General features: G+C 49.2%; 1 protein-coding gene across 1 annotated transcript; it reads right to left on the bottom strand.

Moving 5' to 3' along the window:
- Positions 1-131: 131 nt before the first annotated feature.
- TMEM45B (transmembrane protein 45B) lies at positions 132-12402 on the bottom strand. Its single transcript, XM_063178472.1, has 6 exons — positions 12318-12402; positions 5949-6150; positions 5239-5451; positions 4046-4230; positions 2955-3100; positions 132-849 (listed from the first exon to the last, which is right to left on the bottom strand). Exons 2-6 carry the CDS (start codon positions 6130-6132, stop codon positions 732-734), a joined length of 846 nt encoding a protein of 281 aa, XP_063034542.1. The 5' UTR covers positions 6133-6150; positions 12318-12402; the 3' UTR covers positions 132-731.
- Between the last annotated feature and the right edge of the window lie 8030 nt (positions 12403-20432).

Genomic DNA, 20432 nt, shown 5'->3' with positions numbered 1-20432 from the left:
ATGGAAAACTGGGACATTTCATGAATCCCTGCTCCATGGCCATGTATCTTACAGTCCTTTAGGCTTTGCAGGTCTGAGAGATGGATTTTTCCAAGCTATTATTACACACTCTATAATTTATCAGTCTTAAATTTAAGGATATCAGCTCAGTAAGGATTTTTATTTTACATTTATTTACTCTCTTAGCCTTTAAGTGAACATGAAAATTATTAACAAAACCCCTCTTTAGTTCAAAGCTTCAGAAATGACATTTGAATTGTGTGCAATCAAGCCCTGGTGTTGCAAAAATTGCCATAATCTCACATTCAGCACTCTCTTACTCGTCTTCCTTGGGGTGATGCCTTGCTCCAGAGGTGCATGACCTCAGCCTGGAGATTTCCCTGACTTCAGTCACAGCAGGTCAAAGCCTTCAGGCTCTTGGAAAAGTCAGCTGGCCAAAAGATGCCCTCCATCCATATGGGAGCATACAGGGGAGCCCACAGGATGAAGTAATCTCGCCATGCTGAATTTCTGTGCTTTGTTTTGCTGCTAAAAATCACTTCAAGCTGTGCCCATGTCTGAGCCAGAGATATTTGGGTATGGATGGAGGGCAGCCACCCCTGTGTGCTCAGCTTTCCTCCCAGCAGCACCATGGGGGCACCTCTCGTCCAAAACAAAAAATATTTAATTAGATTTGTTTCTTCTGAGAAAGGGACTGTTCATGTGTTTGGAGCAGGAGTTTTGCATCCTCTTCACTCTTCATCAGAGCCATTCAAGAAGGCAGCCTGGGAGCTGCTGTCACCCTTCTGCTGCCGGAGCCCCAGGCTGATGTAGGGCTCTCCACTGCCTCTGCGGAGCCTCTGGAGACAGCTGCAGCACAGGAGCAATGAATCATTATTAGGAAAAACTCCTACCTAATGCCACTCACCAGAACCTTAATTGCTATTGATGGGGGATTGAGTGGTTTTTGTTCTGAATAAAGTCTATTTGATGGCATGGACTGAACTATCCATTCTGTAGCTTACACAGCATCCCTCAGAACATCCCTTAAAGTGGGATAATCTTCTCATCCCCTTGGAAAAGCCAAACTGGGGACTGGTAATGTCTTAGTTTTTGTACCTCTAAGAATTCAGTGACCTTCAACCGCTTTGAAGTCCTTGCAAGGCAGAGGATGAAGTGTCAGGGGTCCTGCTAATGCTTTGATGTCTCTGTCAAACTAAAGTTTGACTTCAGCATTCATTGCAGAGGAAAATAAGCAGTGTGACTTCCAGGAGCACCTCTAGGGACTCAGTTGTTTGACTTCCCATTTACTGCCCATGCCTCTTGCTGACACTATTCTGCATTCTGTACACTCAACAAATACTGTGCCTTAAAACCTGCAGTAGTCTGGGGCTGCTTGTTCAGCTGTGATTCTGTACTGCAGGAAGGGCTGGGTTCCACCTGTCTCACTACAGACACCCCGCCCTGCCTGCCTACCCCAACCCTGTCCCATCCCTGTCCCATCCCTGTCCCATCCCTGTCCCAGCTCTGTCCCAGCCCCTGTCCCAGCCCCTGTCCCATCCCTGTCCCAGCCCCTGTCCCAGCCCTGTCCCATCCCTGTCCCATCCCTGTCCCATCTCTGTCCCATCCCTGTCCCATCCCTGTCCCAGCCCTGTCCCAGCTCTGTCCCAGCCCTGTCCCATCCCTGTCCCATCTCTGTCCCAACCCTGTCCCATCCCTGTCCCATCCCTGTCCCAGCCCTGTCCCAGCTCTGTCCCAGCCCTGTCCCATCCCTGTCCCATCCCTGTCCCATCTCTGTCCCATCCCTGTCCCAGCCCTGTCCCATCCCTGTCCCATCCCTGTCCCAGCCCTGTCCCAGCCCTGTCCCAACCCTGTCCCAGCCCTGTCCCATCCCTGTCCCATCCCTGTCCCAGCCCTGTCCCAACCCTGTCCCATCCCTGTCCCATCCCTGTCCCAGCCCTGTCCCATCCCTGTCCCATCCCTGTCCCAGCCCTGTCCCAGCTCTGTCCCATCCCTGTCCCAGCCCTGTCCCATCCCTGTCCCATCCCTGTCCCAGCCCCTGTCCCATCCCTGTCCCAGCTCTGTCCCATCCCTGTCCCAGCCCTGTCCCATCCCTGTCCCATCCCTGTCCCAGCCCCTGTCCCATCCCTGTCCCAGCTCTGTCCCATCCCTGTCCCATCCCTGTCCCAGCCCCTGTCCCATCCCTGTCCCAGCCCTGTCCCAGCCCAGTCCCATCCCTGTCCCAGCCCTGTCCCATCCCTGTCCCATCCCTGTCCCATCCCTGTCCCAGCTCTGTCCCATCCCTGTCCCATCCCTGTCCCATCCCTGTCCCATCCCTGTCCCAGTCCCTGTCCCATCCCTGTCCCAGCTCTGTCCCATCCCTGTCCCATCCCTGTCCCATCCCTGTCCCATCCCTGTCCCAGCCCTGTCCCATCCCTGTCCCAGCCCTGTCCCAGCCCTGTCCCATCCCTGTCCCAGCTCTGTCCCAGCCCTGTCCCAGCTCTGTCCCAGCCCCTGTCCCATCCCTGTCCCAGCCCTGTCCCAGCCCCTGTCCCATCCCTGTCCCAGCCCTGTCCCAACCCTGTCCCAGCCCTGTCCCATCCCTGTCCCATCTCTGTCCCAGCCCTGTCCCAGCTCTGTCCCAGCCCCTGTCCCAGCCCTGTCCCAGCTCTGTCCCAGCCCCTGTCCCAGCCCCTGTCCCAGCCCTGTCCCATCCCTGTCCCAGCTCTGTCCCAGCCCCTGTCCCAACCCTGTCCCATCCCTGTCCCATCCCTGTCCCAGTCCCTCTCCCAGCCCTGTCCCATCCCTGTCCCATCCCTGTCCCATCCCTCTCCCATCCCTGTCCCAGCCCTGTCCCATCCCTGTCCCATCCCTGTCCCATCCCTGTCCCAGCCCTGTCCCATCCCTGTCCCATCCCTGTCCCAGCCCTGTCCCATCCCTGTCCCATCCCTGTCCCAGCCCTGTCCCAGCCATACCAGTAAGCGAGGCTGAAGTTCACGGCCAGGATGGCCACAGCAGCTGCCCAGTGCCAGAAGAAGCACATTGTGAGGAACATGATGTTGCTGTGGTCATTCTCATCCCACACGGGACCTCCCCATGGCTGGAACAGCACAACACCGATCTGGGTGGAACAAGAAGTTGCTGGAACAACTACATTGGGAAAAAAATTATAGAATCCCAGAATGCCAGAATTGTTTGGGTAGGAAGGGACCTTAAATAACCTGTGCCAGAGCCTCATCATCCTCACAGAGTTACCTTTATTCATGTGGTGACCGAGGAACTTGAGCCCTGACCAGGATAGATGTTTTTGCTGAGAGTGAAGTTCATCTTTGCAAAGTAAGTCTGTGCCCAAGATATGTCTTTTTCTGTTCAATATCCAGAACAATTTTCCCTCAACATTCCAAACTCCAAGCCATCCTTTAAAAACGCCAGATTTTGTATTTTACCAGCTCAGACCAGTTTCTTACCTCTGAACAAAGGCTGATTTGAGCAAGCACAGCCTTGAAAAAGAGAAGGGAAGTGGTTTGGTTTTGGGGTTGTTAATTTGGTTGTTTTTTTATTTATTTTTGGTTGGTTGGTTGGTTGGTTGGTTTGGTTTGGTTTCTTTTTTTGTTTGGATTTTTTTTTTGATAGCTTAGTTTTGAGAGCAATTATCTCCAACTGATTTCTTTGCTTTTCCAACTCCTACCAAAGTAAGCAGCTGGCGGTATTTTAACTCTGTTTTATTGCTGGTGGAGTTTGTATCTTTTCACTAAACCAGAGGGAGGGCTGTAGGGAGCATTAGACACATTAAGCAATTAGTACTTGGTTGTTAGGTACTGTAAAATGTTGCTCACTTGCTTTTTCTCTTCCCCCTGGAGAAGCAGTAAGCCAAAACAAACAGCTCTTGCAGCAGGAGCAGCCATCAGAGATGACCTGTGATAAGTAAATTTTCATTCTGGATTATGAGCTATTTATGAAGTGAGCCTGGCAAAATAATCCTTGGGAGATGTGTGATTGATATGTGATGTATAACTTGTTCCCCTCTTTTCTCTTTGCTTCATTGCTCTGGGGAGGCAGAACAGACCTGCCAGAACCACGTTCCCTGGACGATGGTCAAGAGGGCTCGGAACATCTCCAGGACAATGTTGTCACGCAGGAAAACCTCCAGCAGGATGCTTCCAGCCCCAGCAAAGATGGTGATGAGCAGCAGGGAGTGGATGTGCTGATCCAACATGGGGCGGTGAAGGACGTGGTAATAGAAGAGACAACCTGCCAAAACACGAGCCCTGCTTGGAGCAGCATTAACAACAGCAGCCATGGCCACTGAGCTGAGTGAATCACCTGCCTGGATGGCAAATTGAGACAGGCCATCATGGAAAGAGGGGACTCCACATAGCACCATCCCCTAGGCCTCCTGGCATCCCAGCATCCTGGGGGCAACCAGGGGCAGGAGGATCTGAACAATACAATGACCAAGGACAGGGTAGTTTTCTTCCTACATCTGTCACCTCTTCAGATGACCCTTCCCTTCTAGCCAGGCTTCTGCTGTGTCTTTCCTTCTTATTGCTAAATTTCATCATTTTTTGGGAGCTGTAAATGATAGATTTCCTGGTCATACATGCCAAAATGTGCATGTGGAGCTGCCCCTGCCGCCTCAAAAACTGCTGTGATCAGGAAAGGAAAATTAACAGGAGCCGTGCCTTCATTAAGGAGGATTCTATATAAACAAGACCTTCTTTTCCCATAGGAGAGTGTTGGAACTAGATGATTCTTAAGCTTCCTTCCAAACCAAGTCTTTATATGATTATATGATCCAAAAGGGGTCTGGAATCCTGGCTGGCAACTTGCAAGGCAGCCTGAGGACAGAATGGTATTTGTGATGTGCTGAAGCTGAAATAAATCACTTCAAATTGCCACGTGCCATGCAAGGAGATGAGGCTAATGATGCCTGCAGTGCAATTAATGGCTCTCAGGGGAACATGGGGCAGGGGAACAGCCTGTGGATGGCAGAGGAATGCAGAGTTCACCAGCCATTTATTATAATGAGGAACCTCATTCTGCTGCTTTGCACTGCAGTAGCTTCAGAAATCCCAAACCAGAACCTATCCATGCCTGTATTTCTCATCTCATTCCATCCCAGCCTGCCATAATATATCCCCTACAATGTGTCCTATCTCCAGAGGCATCTGGAACCATATCTCAGTCGGGCAAATTTTAGCTCTTCTCTGACTTGGTGCCCAATATCCTTCCCCTAATTAAGCACCACCTTCTACAAACCTTCAACAAACACAGCCACGGCCAACATGAGGCGATCCAGACCCTGCGGCACCAGCTGGGAGAAGAAGGTGAAGACATCTACCACCCCGGAGAGGCCGTAGAAGAGGTACATGGTGGTGTGCTGCCAGTTCATCAGCTTCACCCAGTCGTGCTTCTCCCCGCTGTACAGGTACAGGTGGGGACCATCGGGGACAAACTGCTCCGCCAGCATCCCTGCAGGACACCAAGAGCATGCAGTTTCTGGGGCTTCATTTGCAATGGTTGAGACTGCTCCTTGCTGCTGGGGGTTCTGAAGCAGGAACTGGTGAGTTTGCATTAGGGAGAAAAGACCGGATGGAAAAATCAGGCCTGTGCTTAATGGCAGCTCAGCTTTGGGAAGCTGTGTGAGAATTGCTTTCCCATATCAAACTATACCAGAGATCACGTCAACATGGACATCAAGGATGCATCCAGGCTGCCCAGGGGAGTGCTGGAATCACCATACTCGCAAGGATTCAAAAATACGTGAATAGGGTGCTCAGGTTCATGGTTTAATGGTGGATGTGGCAGTGGTTTGTGGTTGGACTTAATGATATAAGAAGTCTTTTCCAGCCTTAAAAATTCTCTGATCCTTCCACATCTGGATCAGTTTCTATGGAGTCAGGTCTCCTGTACAGTCATCAGTGCAGGCCAGGTGAATACTGACATAGCAAGTGAAATACAACCCTTACCTGTTAGAGAAAAGAAGATTTTGATTCCCCCTTCAATGGCATCCACACGCTGGAAACAGTAAGCCCTGTGGGATTTTTTATTTACTTTCTGGCTGAGATACTGCAGTGGGTATTTCACAGACCACCAGAGTCCAAAGAGCAGGAAGAAGCTGCCTGGAAGCGCGTGACCCTTAAAATTTGCCATCCTGTCAACCTCTTCTGACTACAAGGCAAAGAAAAACAATGTAATTATTCAATTTACACAAGTTATTTGGCATAACACTGGGAAAAAATAGGATTTCCTTTCAGGGAAGACTGGAGTGGGCTTGACCAAGCACATGGGAATAGGAAGGAGCACAGGGAACCCCTGGGACCTCTCTGAGGTCCTTGCCCCAAGATTAGGAAATGTCAAAAAAAGCCACAGTTGTTTCAAAAAAACCCCAAATGTTCTGCAGTATCTGACACATCCCAGCCTGAACCTTTAATTCCAAGGATCTCTCTCAGCAGTAGGGCCTGCTTTTCTTGCTCTTCTGAAAGTATTAGCGTAAGGATCTGCTGCTGACCAGGGCTTTTCAGGACCAGGCAGGAGAGATAATACATAGGGAAAACAGGAATGTCTAGGAGTAAACAGCAGTGTTTCTTTAGCTTCATGAACAGCCACAGAAGTGGTGTGCTAAGTCCAAAATGTTTTAAATCTCTGGAATTATTTCAGGCCACGGAAGAGGTGAAAAAATCCTGCATCTATTCCACAAACCAAAGCACTTTGTTAAAAATATACCTTCAAAAATACCCTAAAAGCTGCTGGAAACAAAACATTGTGGGTTTGGGCAAACCAATCAAGTCGCTCCCTGCATCCTGACCTGCTGACACTCCTTCCTTCTCCTGAGCATCCCTAAACCAGGACTTGCACCAAGCTGCTGGAGCCTCTGTGCCAGAGTATGCACACACACGTGGTTTGTGCACTCTGGTTTGCAGGATGCTGGGGGACCCATTTCCTGGGAGAATTACAGCAATTAAACCCAGCCAGCTCCTGTTTGCCCTTTGCTCAGTTAGGTTGAGAAATGATCAGCTCTTTCATGTGGGCTCAACCACATGTTTGAGGGCTGCCTTGGTGCGAGGTAGTGTCAGACTGGGCAATTAGGAATGTTTTAATTGATAACAAGGCTGTGCTGCTGGTGCCCAGGACTTCCTTCTCTGTTTAGTAGCTTCTCTGTAACAATCCACACATCACCGTGGGCAGAAACCATCTCCCTTGTGGAGTGAATGCTCTCCCTCCACACAGCAGATGTTGCATGGTTTGGTGCTGGATCTGACCTCCCCATCCCAGACATCCTGGTTGTCCTGAAACTGCCCTCCCCAGCAGCATTTTGGGCTTCAGTCCCCACTTGCTGAAAATATAAACCAAAAATATTCTTATTCTGCTGTTGCACAAGGGATAATTTGTGTGTGGGGTGAAACATGAGTTGTTGCTGTCAGCCTTGGAGAAAGGGAGTTGTTTCTTTGGCTTCATTACTATCTAATTTCAGGTTGGTTTCTCCCAGGGACACCTTGTTTCATCTCTGGAAGTCCATGCCTGGTGCAGATACCATCTCCCAGAGGACTCTGTCCCCATGCAGGAAAATCCACAGGGTTAAAACTGATCTCCTAAACCCCTGCAACCGATCCAAGCTGGTTTAACCAAACAACTAATCCAACAGGTCGAGCAAAGCAAACATTGGCTCCATGTGCAGACATCACCCTGGTAGATGCAGCCACACAGGGCAGCACAGGGGGCTGATGTTCCTGCAGTGCCACCAGGCTGGTTTCCATCCTGTCCTCACCAAGCACCTCTAACCTATCCCAGTGGGTTCATGAAGGTGAATTTAGGGGGGACTTAATCCAAGAATGGAAAAGCTGTGCGTGGAAAGGCCATGGTATGAGCTGGCAGCTTTGCAGGTCACTATTAGCAGTGCAGGGTTCTGCCTTATTTCATGACTTAAAAGCAAAGATTTATTGACAAAGGGTGCATTGGGTAATTAAACAGAAAATCAAACCAAGATGCTGTTTGCCAGCAGGGCTAGCACAGTCCAGTGGGTTAATACAATCATTTCTGCAGTCCTTTGAAAGGGGTGACTGGGAAATGGGAGCATCCAACTGTTTCCCTGTGATTAAGGGAGCGGCATTCCCAAGCCATGGAGAGGGCTGAAAAAATCTGTATTTTCTGGGTAAGTATAGAATCTCATCATATACATGAAATGGGGGTAATGGCTTTAAAATGAAAGAGGGGAAATTTAGATCAGTAACAAGGAGGGAGGGTGAAATATCAGGGTAATGACTGGAAGCAGAACCAAACCTATCCCAGAATATCACAACAAGAAGGATTGCTACCATACCCTGTTGTATTAATGCTACAATTATAACACGACCATAGCAATATATACTCAAATATTTAACTGATGTAGCCCTTGCAGTTACATATTAAAGGCTGATATAATGCGGGGCCTGGTGGTTTTCCAGCTGAGATCAATGCAGTCAAACTGAGATGACCTGAAGGATACACCGATCAATCACAATTAAAAGATCAGCTAAGGGGGGTATGCACAGCCACCTTACAGTGCTTATGTGATCTGGGCTGAGCTCAGGGGGTCATGGGGACTCTTTTGTGGTTGCTGGTCTCCATTCCTGCCTTATAGCAGGGAGCACATGGCTCAGCTGGGACATGTGACCCACAAAACTATTTCTCCTGCTTCTCTTCCTCCTCTGAAAAACATGCAATGGGTAAGCACAGGGGAAAAACCAACCACAGTTATGTTGTGCCCTGAGGCAAACAGCTCTTGTTTATCCCTGTATCTCCAAAGGAAGTGAGACATGCTTACAATCAGCAGGGAAAAGAACAAGCTGAAGGTCCAGTGGGTGCTGGTGTTGGTGGCCACAGCCACCATAGCAGGGCATCCCTGCTGAATGTGACTTTGTCCCTTCCCTCATCACCCAGAAATGTTTGGCAACACCCCTGTGTCCCTGCTGGCTTGTCATTCATGCTCTTTGCCCCCTGTTTATCATGGTGCCCTACACTGTGTCTGCTTAATGATTTACTGTTTCATCTGCTCTTATCACTTCCCAGAGGAGTTTTCCTTGGTTTATAGCTAATGCACCCAACTACCAGGAGAGGCATCTGGAGGATGGTAAGGAGTCTGACAGCCCAATTAGGCTTTCACCTCCTTCTTCTCACACTATTCTGGTAGCCACAAGCTGTCTTTTTAGCCACAACCTGGGCCATTTTACTATTCCAAATATTTGGTTTCCTGAGGGATTTTTTTTTTTTTGCTTTGGTTTGGTTTGTTTTTTTGTTTTTTTGGGGGTTTTTTTGTGGGTTTTTTGTTTTTTTTTTTTTTTTTTTTTTGTATTTTTTTTTAGTCCATTGATAGTCTATCAGTCAAGGCATCATTTCCATTTTCCCAACTAGGAAATCACAGTCTAAAGTTCACCAGTGGGCAGAGCTGACAGCCATCACCCCTACAATTAACTTTGCCCTTCAACCTGTGTGAATCAGGCAGTTCAGACACACCAGAGCTGGTTTGCTCACTGCACCTGTCCTTGGGTCTCAGAGCATATGTGGGTGACAGGGATGGTCCCCAGGGAAAGGCTGACTCAGGGAAGAGGACAAATGTCTTGACTTGTGGTGAAACCACCCAAGCTGAGCCCAGGCTGAGGTGAGGAATGCCACTGAGATGTGTATCTGGAAATAATAAAGCTAGTTCCAGCCTTCCAGAGGGGCTCTTGTGTTGAATCTGCAGTTGCAGGAGTACATCAAATCCAGACCTACAGACTGACAGCAGCTGAGGTGCTGTGCTCAAAAAACCATCCTCAGTCAGCCCCTTCCCTGTCCTGCATGTCCTCTGCGTGTCTCCCTGAATACAACATAACCCACTGCCCAAACCCAATGGGGATGGCAGTGAGTGAGCTATCATCTGACACAGGAGTGAGCCATCTCTGCCTCTGAGGACAGAGAGATGGCAGGACACACCTGAAAGGTATCAGGACAGGCATCACTGAGTGTGATAAGCTCTCCTGTACCCTATGCTGCCTCACTCATTACCAGCACTGTCTTATTTGTCTGCACGGGCACTCATAATCATAGCAGCACTTCCATTAGCTCCCACGGGAGCTGGATCTCTAATGCATTAATGTCAGGCTAAAACCCCACTCTGAACCATTTCATCTCATTATTGTCGGGCTCTCTTTTCCCTCTGTCTCTGCCCGCACCAGGGAGTGTTAACAGTGACACTGAACAATCATCTTCCTCATACTGGTGAGCTCAGCTGCTGCTGGAAAAGCAGGAAAGCAACATTTCTGCCTCTAAAGGATCCTTAAGGCGCTTGGACTTAGGTTGGAAAATCATCATCATAGGACACTATTAGGCTCAATTGCCAGGAAGTGTCTGAAGGACCATCAGGTACTGCAGTGGCTGCAGACAGAGAACACAAACTGAGATAATCCATCCTCCTGAAATGAGAAAGTTCAACATGAAAGTTCAAACAGGGATGAAAGTTTTAAATTCAGGCTGCTGGACTAGAGGTCTATTTAATAGACACAATGGATCCACCTGGAAAGAGACACTGAGGGAGGGAGATACAAAAACTGATGATGGACAGGTTATACAGCTCTCTGCTTCCTCTTCCTTACGCTGTCTCCATTTGTCTCCTGTTCTATAAGCCCCTGGTTTGGATTCTCCACCCCTATTCTTGCTCTGAGCCCTGGCATCAGGGAAGCAGCAAGAAGCTACATCCCAGCAAAGAAAGCTGAGAAATAAAATAAATTAGTCAAGGCCTAATTACAGAGGCTCAGAACAGGCACTGTCACTCCTTTGTGACCTGCATTTGTTTATTTGTGATTTTAAGACAGTGAGGTCTGACTTTAAAAATTACCTGTTGGGGGAAATGCACTTTACCATCTCCAAAGCCATTTTTCTTTGCCTCTCTGTGATGGTAAAGATATTAAAATGCTTTCTAAAGGAGTGGATGCCATCTGTGCCCTGAAGTGCCTCCCTTGCTCCATGATGTGTGATGGGGCAGCCCTGACTCCAATAACCCCTCACAGGTACCAACCCAAAATAAGCTCAAACCCAGCATTATCACCATCAAAAATGCAACAAAAATCAGTATTTCCAGAATCCTAGAATCACAGAACAGTTTAGGTTGTGGGGAGTTTCCAGATAATACAGTTCCACCCCCTGCCATGGGCAGGGGCACTTTGTACTAGCTGAGGTTGCTCCAAGTTCCCTCCAACCTGGCCTTGAACTCTTCCAGGGGTGGGAGAGCCACAATTTTGCAGGACTCCACAACTTCTCTGGGCATTTTCCAAAGAGGAGATGAATGCTTGTCCTCAAATTGTTCCAATCGCCCCACAATGTGACACCTTTAAGCACTGTGTTAAGCACTGTGTGTCTTCAACATCCCTCCAGGAAAACTATCCAAGACAAAGGATTAAAACCATTTCCATTGCAATATATACCCAAAGTACCCATAAAACACATAACCCTAAGCCTGCCAAGTACCACAGTTTGTCTCTGGGTACCCCAGAGCTGTGGTCCCCAGCATCCCCCTCCACAAGCTCCTCAAGCCTCAGCTGTCACACCCTGTCCTGCCAAGGTGAAGGGTTGGTAAGTTTTTAATGATAAGCTGGTAGGAAGAATGGAAAAAGGAAGGAAAAAACCTTTCTCTGCAGCACAGGTGGCCCTGCCCACAGCAAGGGAGATGGCATGAGATGAGCTTTAAGGTCCCTTCCAACCCAAACCATTCTGGAGCTCTACAAATCCAAACTGTGAGGTTTTAGGCACTGGAAGTGACTTTTCTGGGCATTGATGTGGGTAGAGGAGTTTTTGGTGGGGAGGGAGTGGGGAGGGAGTTTTTGGTTCAGTGCACGCAGCAGCAATTTTCAGGCAGAGGGTTTGCATTTAATTTGGCTGGGAGTGGAGCAGGGAGCCAGCAAGGGCTCCTTGCAGAGTGGCAAGGGGGTTTTGGGGCTCTGCTGGCCCAGGCTGCCCTGCTCTCACCTCTGCCTGCTTTGGGGCCCCACGTATCATGTTTATTTTTCAACTTCCTCCTTGTAAAAGGTTGCTGCAGGTTTTCTGGGCTGTCCCATCGGCTCCCAGCCCAGCAGGGACAGCAGTCAGTCCCCTGTGAGCCCCTGCACGGGGACCTCAGGGCAGGGCAACCCCCGGCGGGCTGAGAACACTTCAATCCCTCCCAAACTGGCTTTCTTAAGGGAAGCAGTGGTACACTCACCCTGATCCCTCTCTTCCCTCCCCATGGCATTAAAGGGTCCATAAAGGGCAGGCAGGGGATCCAGGGGACCCCTTCCCATGCCATGGTGTGGGGTGACCTCCCCCTGCCCATGGCAGCAGAGCCTTACCTGTCCCGGTGATCCTGGTGCTGCACCGGCTCCCAGGTGATCTGTGCTCCTCCCCTGCCCGTGGCACCCGCCTCGCCTGCCTCCTCCCTGCCTCCAAACCCCAGCGGGGAGGGAAAGGTGACCTGGGCACAGAAACACCCCACTCCTGGGCACACCAGGTGCTTTAATTTGCAGTTTTCTCCCACAAAGGTAATCCATGATTTGCTGAATTCTGGCTGTCTCAAGGCCTTTCTTCTCCAGATCTTAATTTTCTCAGATTTTGTATAATGATGAAATTTCCTTCAGTGAGAGTTCCCCATTTCCCCCCTCATGCAGGATGGGATACAGGGGAGCTGTGTGGGGCATTACGTCCCCGCCCCACTCCCAGGTGCCTGCACCCCTCATCCCTAAAACACTGCATTAATTATTAACTGGATTAACTCCTTCAAAGCACTTCATTCTCCATTTTCCATGCTTCCCAGGTTTGATGGATGCCTCTCCTAGGATACCCACTCCTAACCCATATTTCAACTCCAAATGCAATTTTCTGACCAAGCCTCCTATAAAGCTGAGTTTATCCTGAATAATACTTTCCACTTTCATCTCCAGTCTTGCAAGTGCTTTACAAATGTTAAATAATTAACCCTCATGACACCCTTGGGAGGGAGAGAAGCGTTATTATGGCTATTTGTAAAGGAAGCTCTGACAGGGCCTTCTGTGCTCCAGCCCTGGGTTTTACTCACTTTTAGCGAGCAGTGCAGTTACTTACAGCATTGAGAGCAACTACACCTGCCACAGGGAATTTGTAGTAAGAAAGCTGGATTTTATTTTTTTTTAATATATCCACCCTGATTTATAAATGACTTGAGGTTTAGAAGAGCTGTCTGCCAACCCTTTTTCTTTTATTATAATATTACTATTTTGATTCATTGACATAAAATCTATTCCCTCTCCTTGTCCCATAGTGTTGTTTAAACAGATGAGCTCTTAAATAATAAATAATTATCAATTAATCCATCTTTCTCACCACCCAGAGAGATAAGTGCTGCTGGAAGGGAGGAAGCATCCCACAGTCATCCTCTCCTTTATCAGTGATGGGGTTGGATGCCCAAACCCTCTGTGTTTTTCAGGTGGGAGAATTTAATTTTTTTAGAGGCAAAAGCCAAGCTGCAGGTATTTTTCATCTCTTCATTAAATTGCTTCACAAATGTCCCAGGAGCCTGATGACATTTTGCATCCCACAAACCCTGGAATAAATCAGAATTAATTGAGGGGTTTACACTCACCCTGCTCCAGGTACATAGAAGGATTTACTAGAAATTACCCGATTTACCCAGAAAACTACCCCCAAAACTGAGGAATAAAGAGAAGGAAAACAGCTGTTGAGATGGAGGGCTTGGGAAAAATGAAAAATTATTGCTACAAGTGGTTCAAGTTGCTACAAGTTCATGAAAAAACCCGGAGAGATGTCCAAAAATACCAATGAGACCCAAAAAATGCCATTGAAAAGTCTTAGTCATGAGTGATGAAGTTGCTGTTGCTGTTACATAAGACTGAATTAAGCTAAAAACAAAACTTTTAGTTAAATGTGATTCTGAAATGGGAGCTTGCTCCCACCCAAAGCTCTGCTGAGTCATGTTGGTGTTTCTTGGCTACCAGGAAATTTGCACCTTCAAATATTTGCAGAACAAAATGATGGGTGTGTAGGGGGGTGGATCTTACTCTAAGGAAACAAATAACCTCTCTGGGAGTATTTATTGTAGAAAAGATCCTCCCTGATCTGGGGTTATGCAGAATGTCTCATTTCCAAGTGGTCCTGAAAAGTCATTTCCTGAGAAGACACACCAAAACCTGATGTCATTTCCACCTTATACCCATTCCTTCCTAGAGCTCAGCCACTCTTAAAACCTTCACAGTTCCTTAGACAGCCCTGAAACCACAGGTAAAGGCTGTAAATCTTCAGACACGTGTCCAGTTCAGGCTCTCTGTCCACAGGCACTGGGCTACCACTGGAGGTGGGCATTCTGGCCAGCACAGGGCATCCAGCCTGTAAAACCTGTCCTGATCAGCAACTTGTCTCAATCTTGCCTTCCCATGAAATCAGTCCTGAAAAAATTTCAGAATTCCTATTTTAGGAATTTTTGAGGCCTCAAAAAAGCTCTTCTGTGTTCTGCCGATCTCTAATTTTCCACCTCCGATGTCTATTTTCTCTCTGCTTATCTCACACAGAGCTGCAGCTTCTAAACATATCCACAGGAGATACGGCAGCAAAGAACACCCTGGTGTTCACCCTGATGTGAACATCTCTTCACATCAACATGCAAATGTAGGAGTGACCAAGAAAACAGGAGTTTGCTTCTTTGGGAATCATCTCAGAATGCTGTCTGGTTAGACAATACCTGCAGTCTCCATGGATGCAGCTTGGGATGCAGGCTGGTGCGTGCCGTGGAAGTGATGCTCAGAGGGAGCTCAGAAATAACAGCTCAGAGAAATGGGGGAAATGATGGAGTGTCAGAGCCAGGAAATTAGTTACTGCATTCTCCTGTGTTGGCAGAGGGGTCGGGGGAAAGAGTCATTTGCCACGTGGCCACATATCCTGAGAGAGGAGCTGCATAGGCTACCTGCAGTTTTAAGAGGCAGGAAAATGGGAAAGCAAGCTGGCACACTGGCCACACACAGACATTTCTCTGGGCCCTTGCTGGAACAGTGATGTATTTTCCAATCAAAACGATGATGTCTCGTTTTCCTTCTCCTCCTCCTGCACCCACAAAGCTTGCCTGTGTAATGAAGGCAAAAGGTTTTGTACTTAGATGCTCCCATTTCTTAGTAAGCCACCTCGTGGTGGCACCTCCCTAAGCCCTCCTGGTACCCAGGGAATGATCCCTCACAGCATCCTCCCATCTCAGTGTTGTTTGTCACCTGAGTGCTAACCCATCGTGTGCAAGCCAGACTTCCAGTGGTGCTGAAGTGCCTTGGAACAGGGGAAGGGGCAGAGACCTGCAGCTGCTCCATGGTACCATCACTCAAATTCATTCCTTTCTATGGGCCACTTCAGTCCACACATAGAGAAAGATGTGGAGTGTAAAAAAAGTGCCCTGGGAGATGACAAGGGACCCACCAGACTCTCCCCAAAATGTGACCTAATTCTTGCAAATGCCCTGTTCTCATGCAAAGAGGTTGAGGAAGGAGTTTGCCAGATGACAAAAGGAGGAGGTGAATAAATCCAATAATGGCACAACTGCAGCTGTGGAGAGCAAACAGCATCCGTGCACAGCCAGGAGGAAAAGGGGCAGAACAGGGCAGGAAAGGTGATGTAAGCAAAGACAACCCCAGAAATGTCTCTCTCACAGCCCTGTGATGAGAGCCCAGCTAGGTAAGAACAGGCAAGAATGAAATAAAAGCAGGGAGGGCTCAGCCCTGATGTGATTCCAACTGCATCAGTCCCAGCTGGATGCCAGAATTGAAGCATGCTTGGACACGGCAAAAGCATTAATAAGGGACAGAAAAGGAAATTTGTGTAGCCAGCTGAAAGAAGAGGATGAGAAAGAGAAGGCAGAGCATGAGAAAACAGTGACAGGCAACAGAGAGGGAGGTTCAGGGAGAGGTGGTGAAGGTTAAAGATGAAAACAACGGCACCTAAAAAGAAGCACAAAGTGGCCAACCTGTGGGAAATTTTAACAGGATAAAAAAATAACTCACAGCTGATGAGCAGTTAAAAAAAATAAATGAGAACACAAGGAAATGTGCCCTTAAAACACCTCAGATGGAGAGTGACCCATCCAGAAGAGCTGCAGGGGAGCTGGGCAACCCTCAGGGTTGTTCCATCAACATTGTCTCTGGGAGCCAGACAAAATTAAATCTTCACATCCTGTTTGATGTGGGAGGTTTGATTTGGGGATTTTTGCCCTCCATCCAGCTGCCATTCAGCAATGATGGAGCAAGGGCACATCTCGGTGGCAGAGGGAGGAATATCACCTCCCCAGCCAGGCTCAGCCTTGCTACTCATACCCAGATCACCTAATAAAACAAGAGGAATTTGGGCAGAGGAATCCGTTCATCTTCAACACCTGGAGCTGGAAGAAATGTCTCTGAGTGACAGTGAGATTACTGGGGATATAAAGCTGTGAGGAGCCAGAAGGTTCAGATGTGGTGGGTAATTTCATCTGAAAAGAGAGAAAATCAGTTCATCATTTTGACATGTTAACACTGAGCCCTTTGCTTTTGAAATTAGAATTGGGAAGTGTCATTCACACTGATACTTCATTGTTTTTCTTTCTTGTAGTCATCATCTTCACAATTTTCCTCCCTCTTATCCTTCTCTCCAGCACTCCTGCTCCAACTATATTTCCCAAGTAAACATTTATCACTTCTGCTACATTTAATTTAATTTTCAATCCAAAAAGTTGAACCACCATAAAAAGATACCACGGAAAACTATACCTAGGGTCAGGGAAGAAAAGCAAGTTCAAACCCCACCGTTTATTGACCTTTAAGCAATGGAAACACGACTCTGATAGGGTGCAAACCAGCATCTCCCCCACTCTCTGCAGAAGCAACTTTGGATGTCAAAGCAACCTAGCCTTCCCTATAAATTCATCCCCATAGAGGAGGATGCTTTGGGAAGCAGTTGCTGAAGTTTTTGGGAGCAGCCTTCACACCCGAGAGCTTGCACTGGGGATTTGTACTGCTAAACGGCTGAAGAGAGGTGGGAACTGGGGCTGGAAGGGTTAATTGTGGATGGAGGGATGCGGGGCGCCTCCCCAGCCTCGGGGACCAGACACGTCCCGGATGTTTGGGAACACTAGGTGGTGCTGAGGGCTCACGGAACGGATCCCGTTCTGTCACACAAGGATGCTCCGGGGTGCGACGGTGAAGGCCTGGGCGGGGAAAGGGCAGGGGCTGCACCCCCATTTGGGGGTTGGCTGGGAGCCCAGGTATGAGAAGCTCCTTGTGTCACTTTGTCACCTCCCTCCCTCTCCAAAGGCACTTGGCCAGCAGCTGGGCAGCTGCCCTGGTTTCAGGAAAACCAGCTCTGTCCCAGTTCCTTCTCCCTCTTTCCCGGGGTTACACCCGACATCACATCCCTGGTTTGCCATTGGGAAAACTGAGGCAAAAAGGGAGGCATTACCCAAGGCGATTCCCAACCCACCGGCGGCATCTCTTTTCCAGAAAGGAGGTAGAATTGCCTTTTGGGGAGCCCTGAAACAAACACAAAGGGTTGAAATCATCCTTTAAAAATTAAGGATTGTGACAAAATGCCAGTTTTCACCACGGATCTCTTTGCTGCTGCAGATTTTCTGTGCATAGATGAGTTTTCAAGCGCACGGTGAGAAACAAGGCGCAGTTAATTAGGGTGAAACCCACTTAGGGCTGCCGCCTTCTCCCCCCTCACCTCCATTCCTCCTCCGCGGGTTCCGGTTACGCCGCGGGTCCACAAACAGCGTCTGAAATAATTGTGCAGTTGTCACAGCCGGCAGGGGAGGGGGGACTATTTTAAAACGCCCGGCTTAGCCCAAAGGGCCGAGGGGATTGCGGCACGGCCCAGCTGTCCCCGCCGGGCGCGGGCGGCACTTCAAAGCGCCGGGCGGGATGTGACAGCGCCAGGCTGTCCTGGCCACCCCACCAGCGAAAGGAGCCAGGCCGGCCCGCGACCGGCTAATGGTGCTTTGACATGTTTCAGGAGCAATTGCTGGGATTCGGGAGATGTGGGGAGCAGCTGGAAGAGACCGGGGGATGATGGAGGGAGAAGGGGTGGGAGGCAGGAGGGGAGTGGGGAGGGGGATGCAGACATGGCGAACTTGTACATTTCTTTTGACTTCAGAAACTGGGGCGGGAAGAAAGCAAAGCAGGGAGTGCTGCAGTGCCTGAGCTCTGGCGCTGCAAGTCCCAAACTGGGCAAACAGAGAAATACAGGCTTCAAATTGTAAGAGAGAAGATTAGATTGGCTACTAGGAAGAAATTTTTTCCTGTGAGGGTGGTGAGGCCATGGCACAGGTTGCCCAGAGGAGCTGGGCCAGTATCCAAGGCCAGGTTGCACAGGTCTTGGAGCATCCTGGGATGCTGGTGGAAGCATGCAGGTGTCCCTGCTGGTGGAAGGTGTCACTGTCCAGGGGAGGCAGTTGGAACATGATCTCTAAGGTCCCTTCCAACCCAAGCTATTCACTTTAGGATTCTATTGTAGAACCCAAAGGGAAGCACATCTCATCAAAATATTTCTTTTTGTCCTGTACCACTTCTGACAGTGACACAGGTGACACCTCTGCTCACCAGGGCAGAGCTCAGAGTCTGGAAGAAGAGAGGAACATTAACAACTCACAGTCCCATGGGATAACCAAGCTTTGGCCATGCCACGGCCATCCAGGCAGAGCTTCCCCATAGCTCCAGGAGAAGAGGTAAAACTTTGATGCTGCCTCTAATGTAAGAGCTGATCATTGGAGTATTATCAGGGCCCAACCTGCCATTCCATCTGGTTAGTGAAGGGCTTTATGACTTCTCAGTCATAAAGGATTCAGACAAGGATTCTGTTGTCATTTTGGCCTCTTCTTGTTCTGCTGCTCTGCCTTCATGTGAGCAGCACTGTCCTCCCAGGGTCAGCATGGTCACGGAGAGCTCAATCACAGAACCAGAGAATGGTTTGGTTCAGAAGGGGCCTTAAAGATCATCTAATTCCCCTCCCTGCCCTGGACAGAGACACCTTCCACTGGACTGGGTTGCTCAAGGCCATATACAAACTTGGGCGCTTCCAGGCATGGGGCATCAGCCTGCTAAAAAGGGGATGCTCAGCTGGGGCAACTCTTCCAGATCTATCACCCAGCTCCCTATTTTCCATGACTTCTCTGCAAGCCACTAAAGCCCATTGCCTGCATGGTTCCCACATTTAGCTTTGCAGTGTATCCATCCCAGTGACCTTCAGCAGTGTATCCATCCCAGTGACCTTCTTCTTTACTATGTGGTACCACTGCTTTGGCCATCGTGGTGCATTTACCCTCCAAGTCAGCCACCCCAGGAGTTGAACAGCCTCATGTAGAACAACTCTTCTTGTCCATGTGCTTCTTGTACCTCCAAATACTCCATGCATGGGGAAAAGGTGTGGGATGCCTTCAGCCTTGTACCTACCAGGCATGGCTTCCTAAAGCCAGCTCCTGTCCTTCCATTAATAATCAACAATTTCAGGTCTCATCTAAAGACCATTTTTTTCTGTATGTCCTGTACATCCAGAATTTCTGGATAACTGTGATTAGCTGTCCTGGTTAAATAGACAGAAGTTTGGCAAACTGAAATGGGGCTTTTCCTGAAGCCAGGACAAACCACTTAGGAACTTCATGACATCTCAGACAGGCTGAAGATTCAGATCCCCTGCAATGTGAACTCTGAGGATTCCCAGAGCCAGGCAAGAGCCATCTTTCAGCAGCTGTGATCCATTTATAAGGTGGGTTTGAACACTTCTGACTCGGGGATGGAGGCAGAGGGGGCACACAAAGGTGGGGAAAAATTGGTGTTAATTACCAGTCCATTAGTATGACGTGAAGCTGCCCCGGTCCGTCATCTCATACCCGTGAGCTGCGATTTGCCCGGTTTTCGGCTTTCATTCCGGGATCCCAGCGGGACCCTCGTTTCTCCGCATCGCCGTAGGGACGGCAGCTGCCGCCGATCGCTCCTGTCAGAAGGGACCGCCGGCGCTCCAGAAACCATTTCGGCAGCATTTGTCGCAGCAGCCTCTGCTAATCTTCTCTCTTTCATTGGTAATTATGCTCTCCTCCGGCGCTGAGGCGGCGGGGCCGCGGTGCACGCCGGGAGCAGCGCGGCCGCGCGGGGCTGGGGCGGGATGAAAAGGGCCGGGGGCGGCAGCGGCACCGCGGCTTCAAACGGGCCGGGCTCCTCCGGACGCGATTGAAGTGGGCCGGGGGCCGGGGCCGGCAGCTTTGAGGCAGCCTGGGCCAGCACGACCAAGAATAATTGAACAAATAGTTCATCTGGTGACCCAACAGCTGTAGGTAACAGGCGATTTCCAGAGGATTAGGCGGGAGCTGTGAAAGAGAGGTCCCAGGGGAAGCCTAAAACCCTCATCTTGAATTTAACCGGCCAAGAACACATGTTGGAGCCTTTGACTTACTTTTTACACAAACTTCTTCCCTC

The sequence above is a fragment of the Melospiza melodia genome, chromosome 29, assembly GCF_035770615.1.
Source record: "Melospiza melodia melodia isolate bMelMel2 chromosome 29, bMelMel2.pri, whole genome shotgun sequence".
Lineage (NCBI taxonomy): Eukaryota > Metazoa > Chordata > Aves > Passeriformes > Passerellidae > Melospiza > Melospiza melodia.
The sequence above is the reverse complement of the archived record's forward strand: the minus strand, read 5'-3'. Positions and strand labels throughout refer to the sequence as shown.

Bases quoted from the DNA above. Each gene is read 5' to 3' on its own strand.
- TMEM45B (XM_063178472.1), bottom strand. From the start codon at position 6,132: ATGGCAAATTTTAAGGGTCACGCGCTTCCAGGCAGCTTCTTCCTGCTC. The intron at 3,101-4,045 runs GTCTGTTCTGCC...TGTTCCACCCAG, and splicing joins AGGGAACGTGGTTCTGGCAG to ATCGGTGTTGTGCTGTTCCA. The intron at 850-2,954 runs GTATGGCTGGGA...CCTGTGCTGCAG, and splicing joins AACTTCAGCCTCGCTTACTG to CTGTCTCCAGAGGCTCCGCA.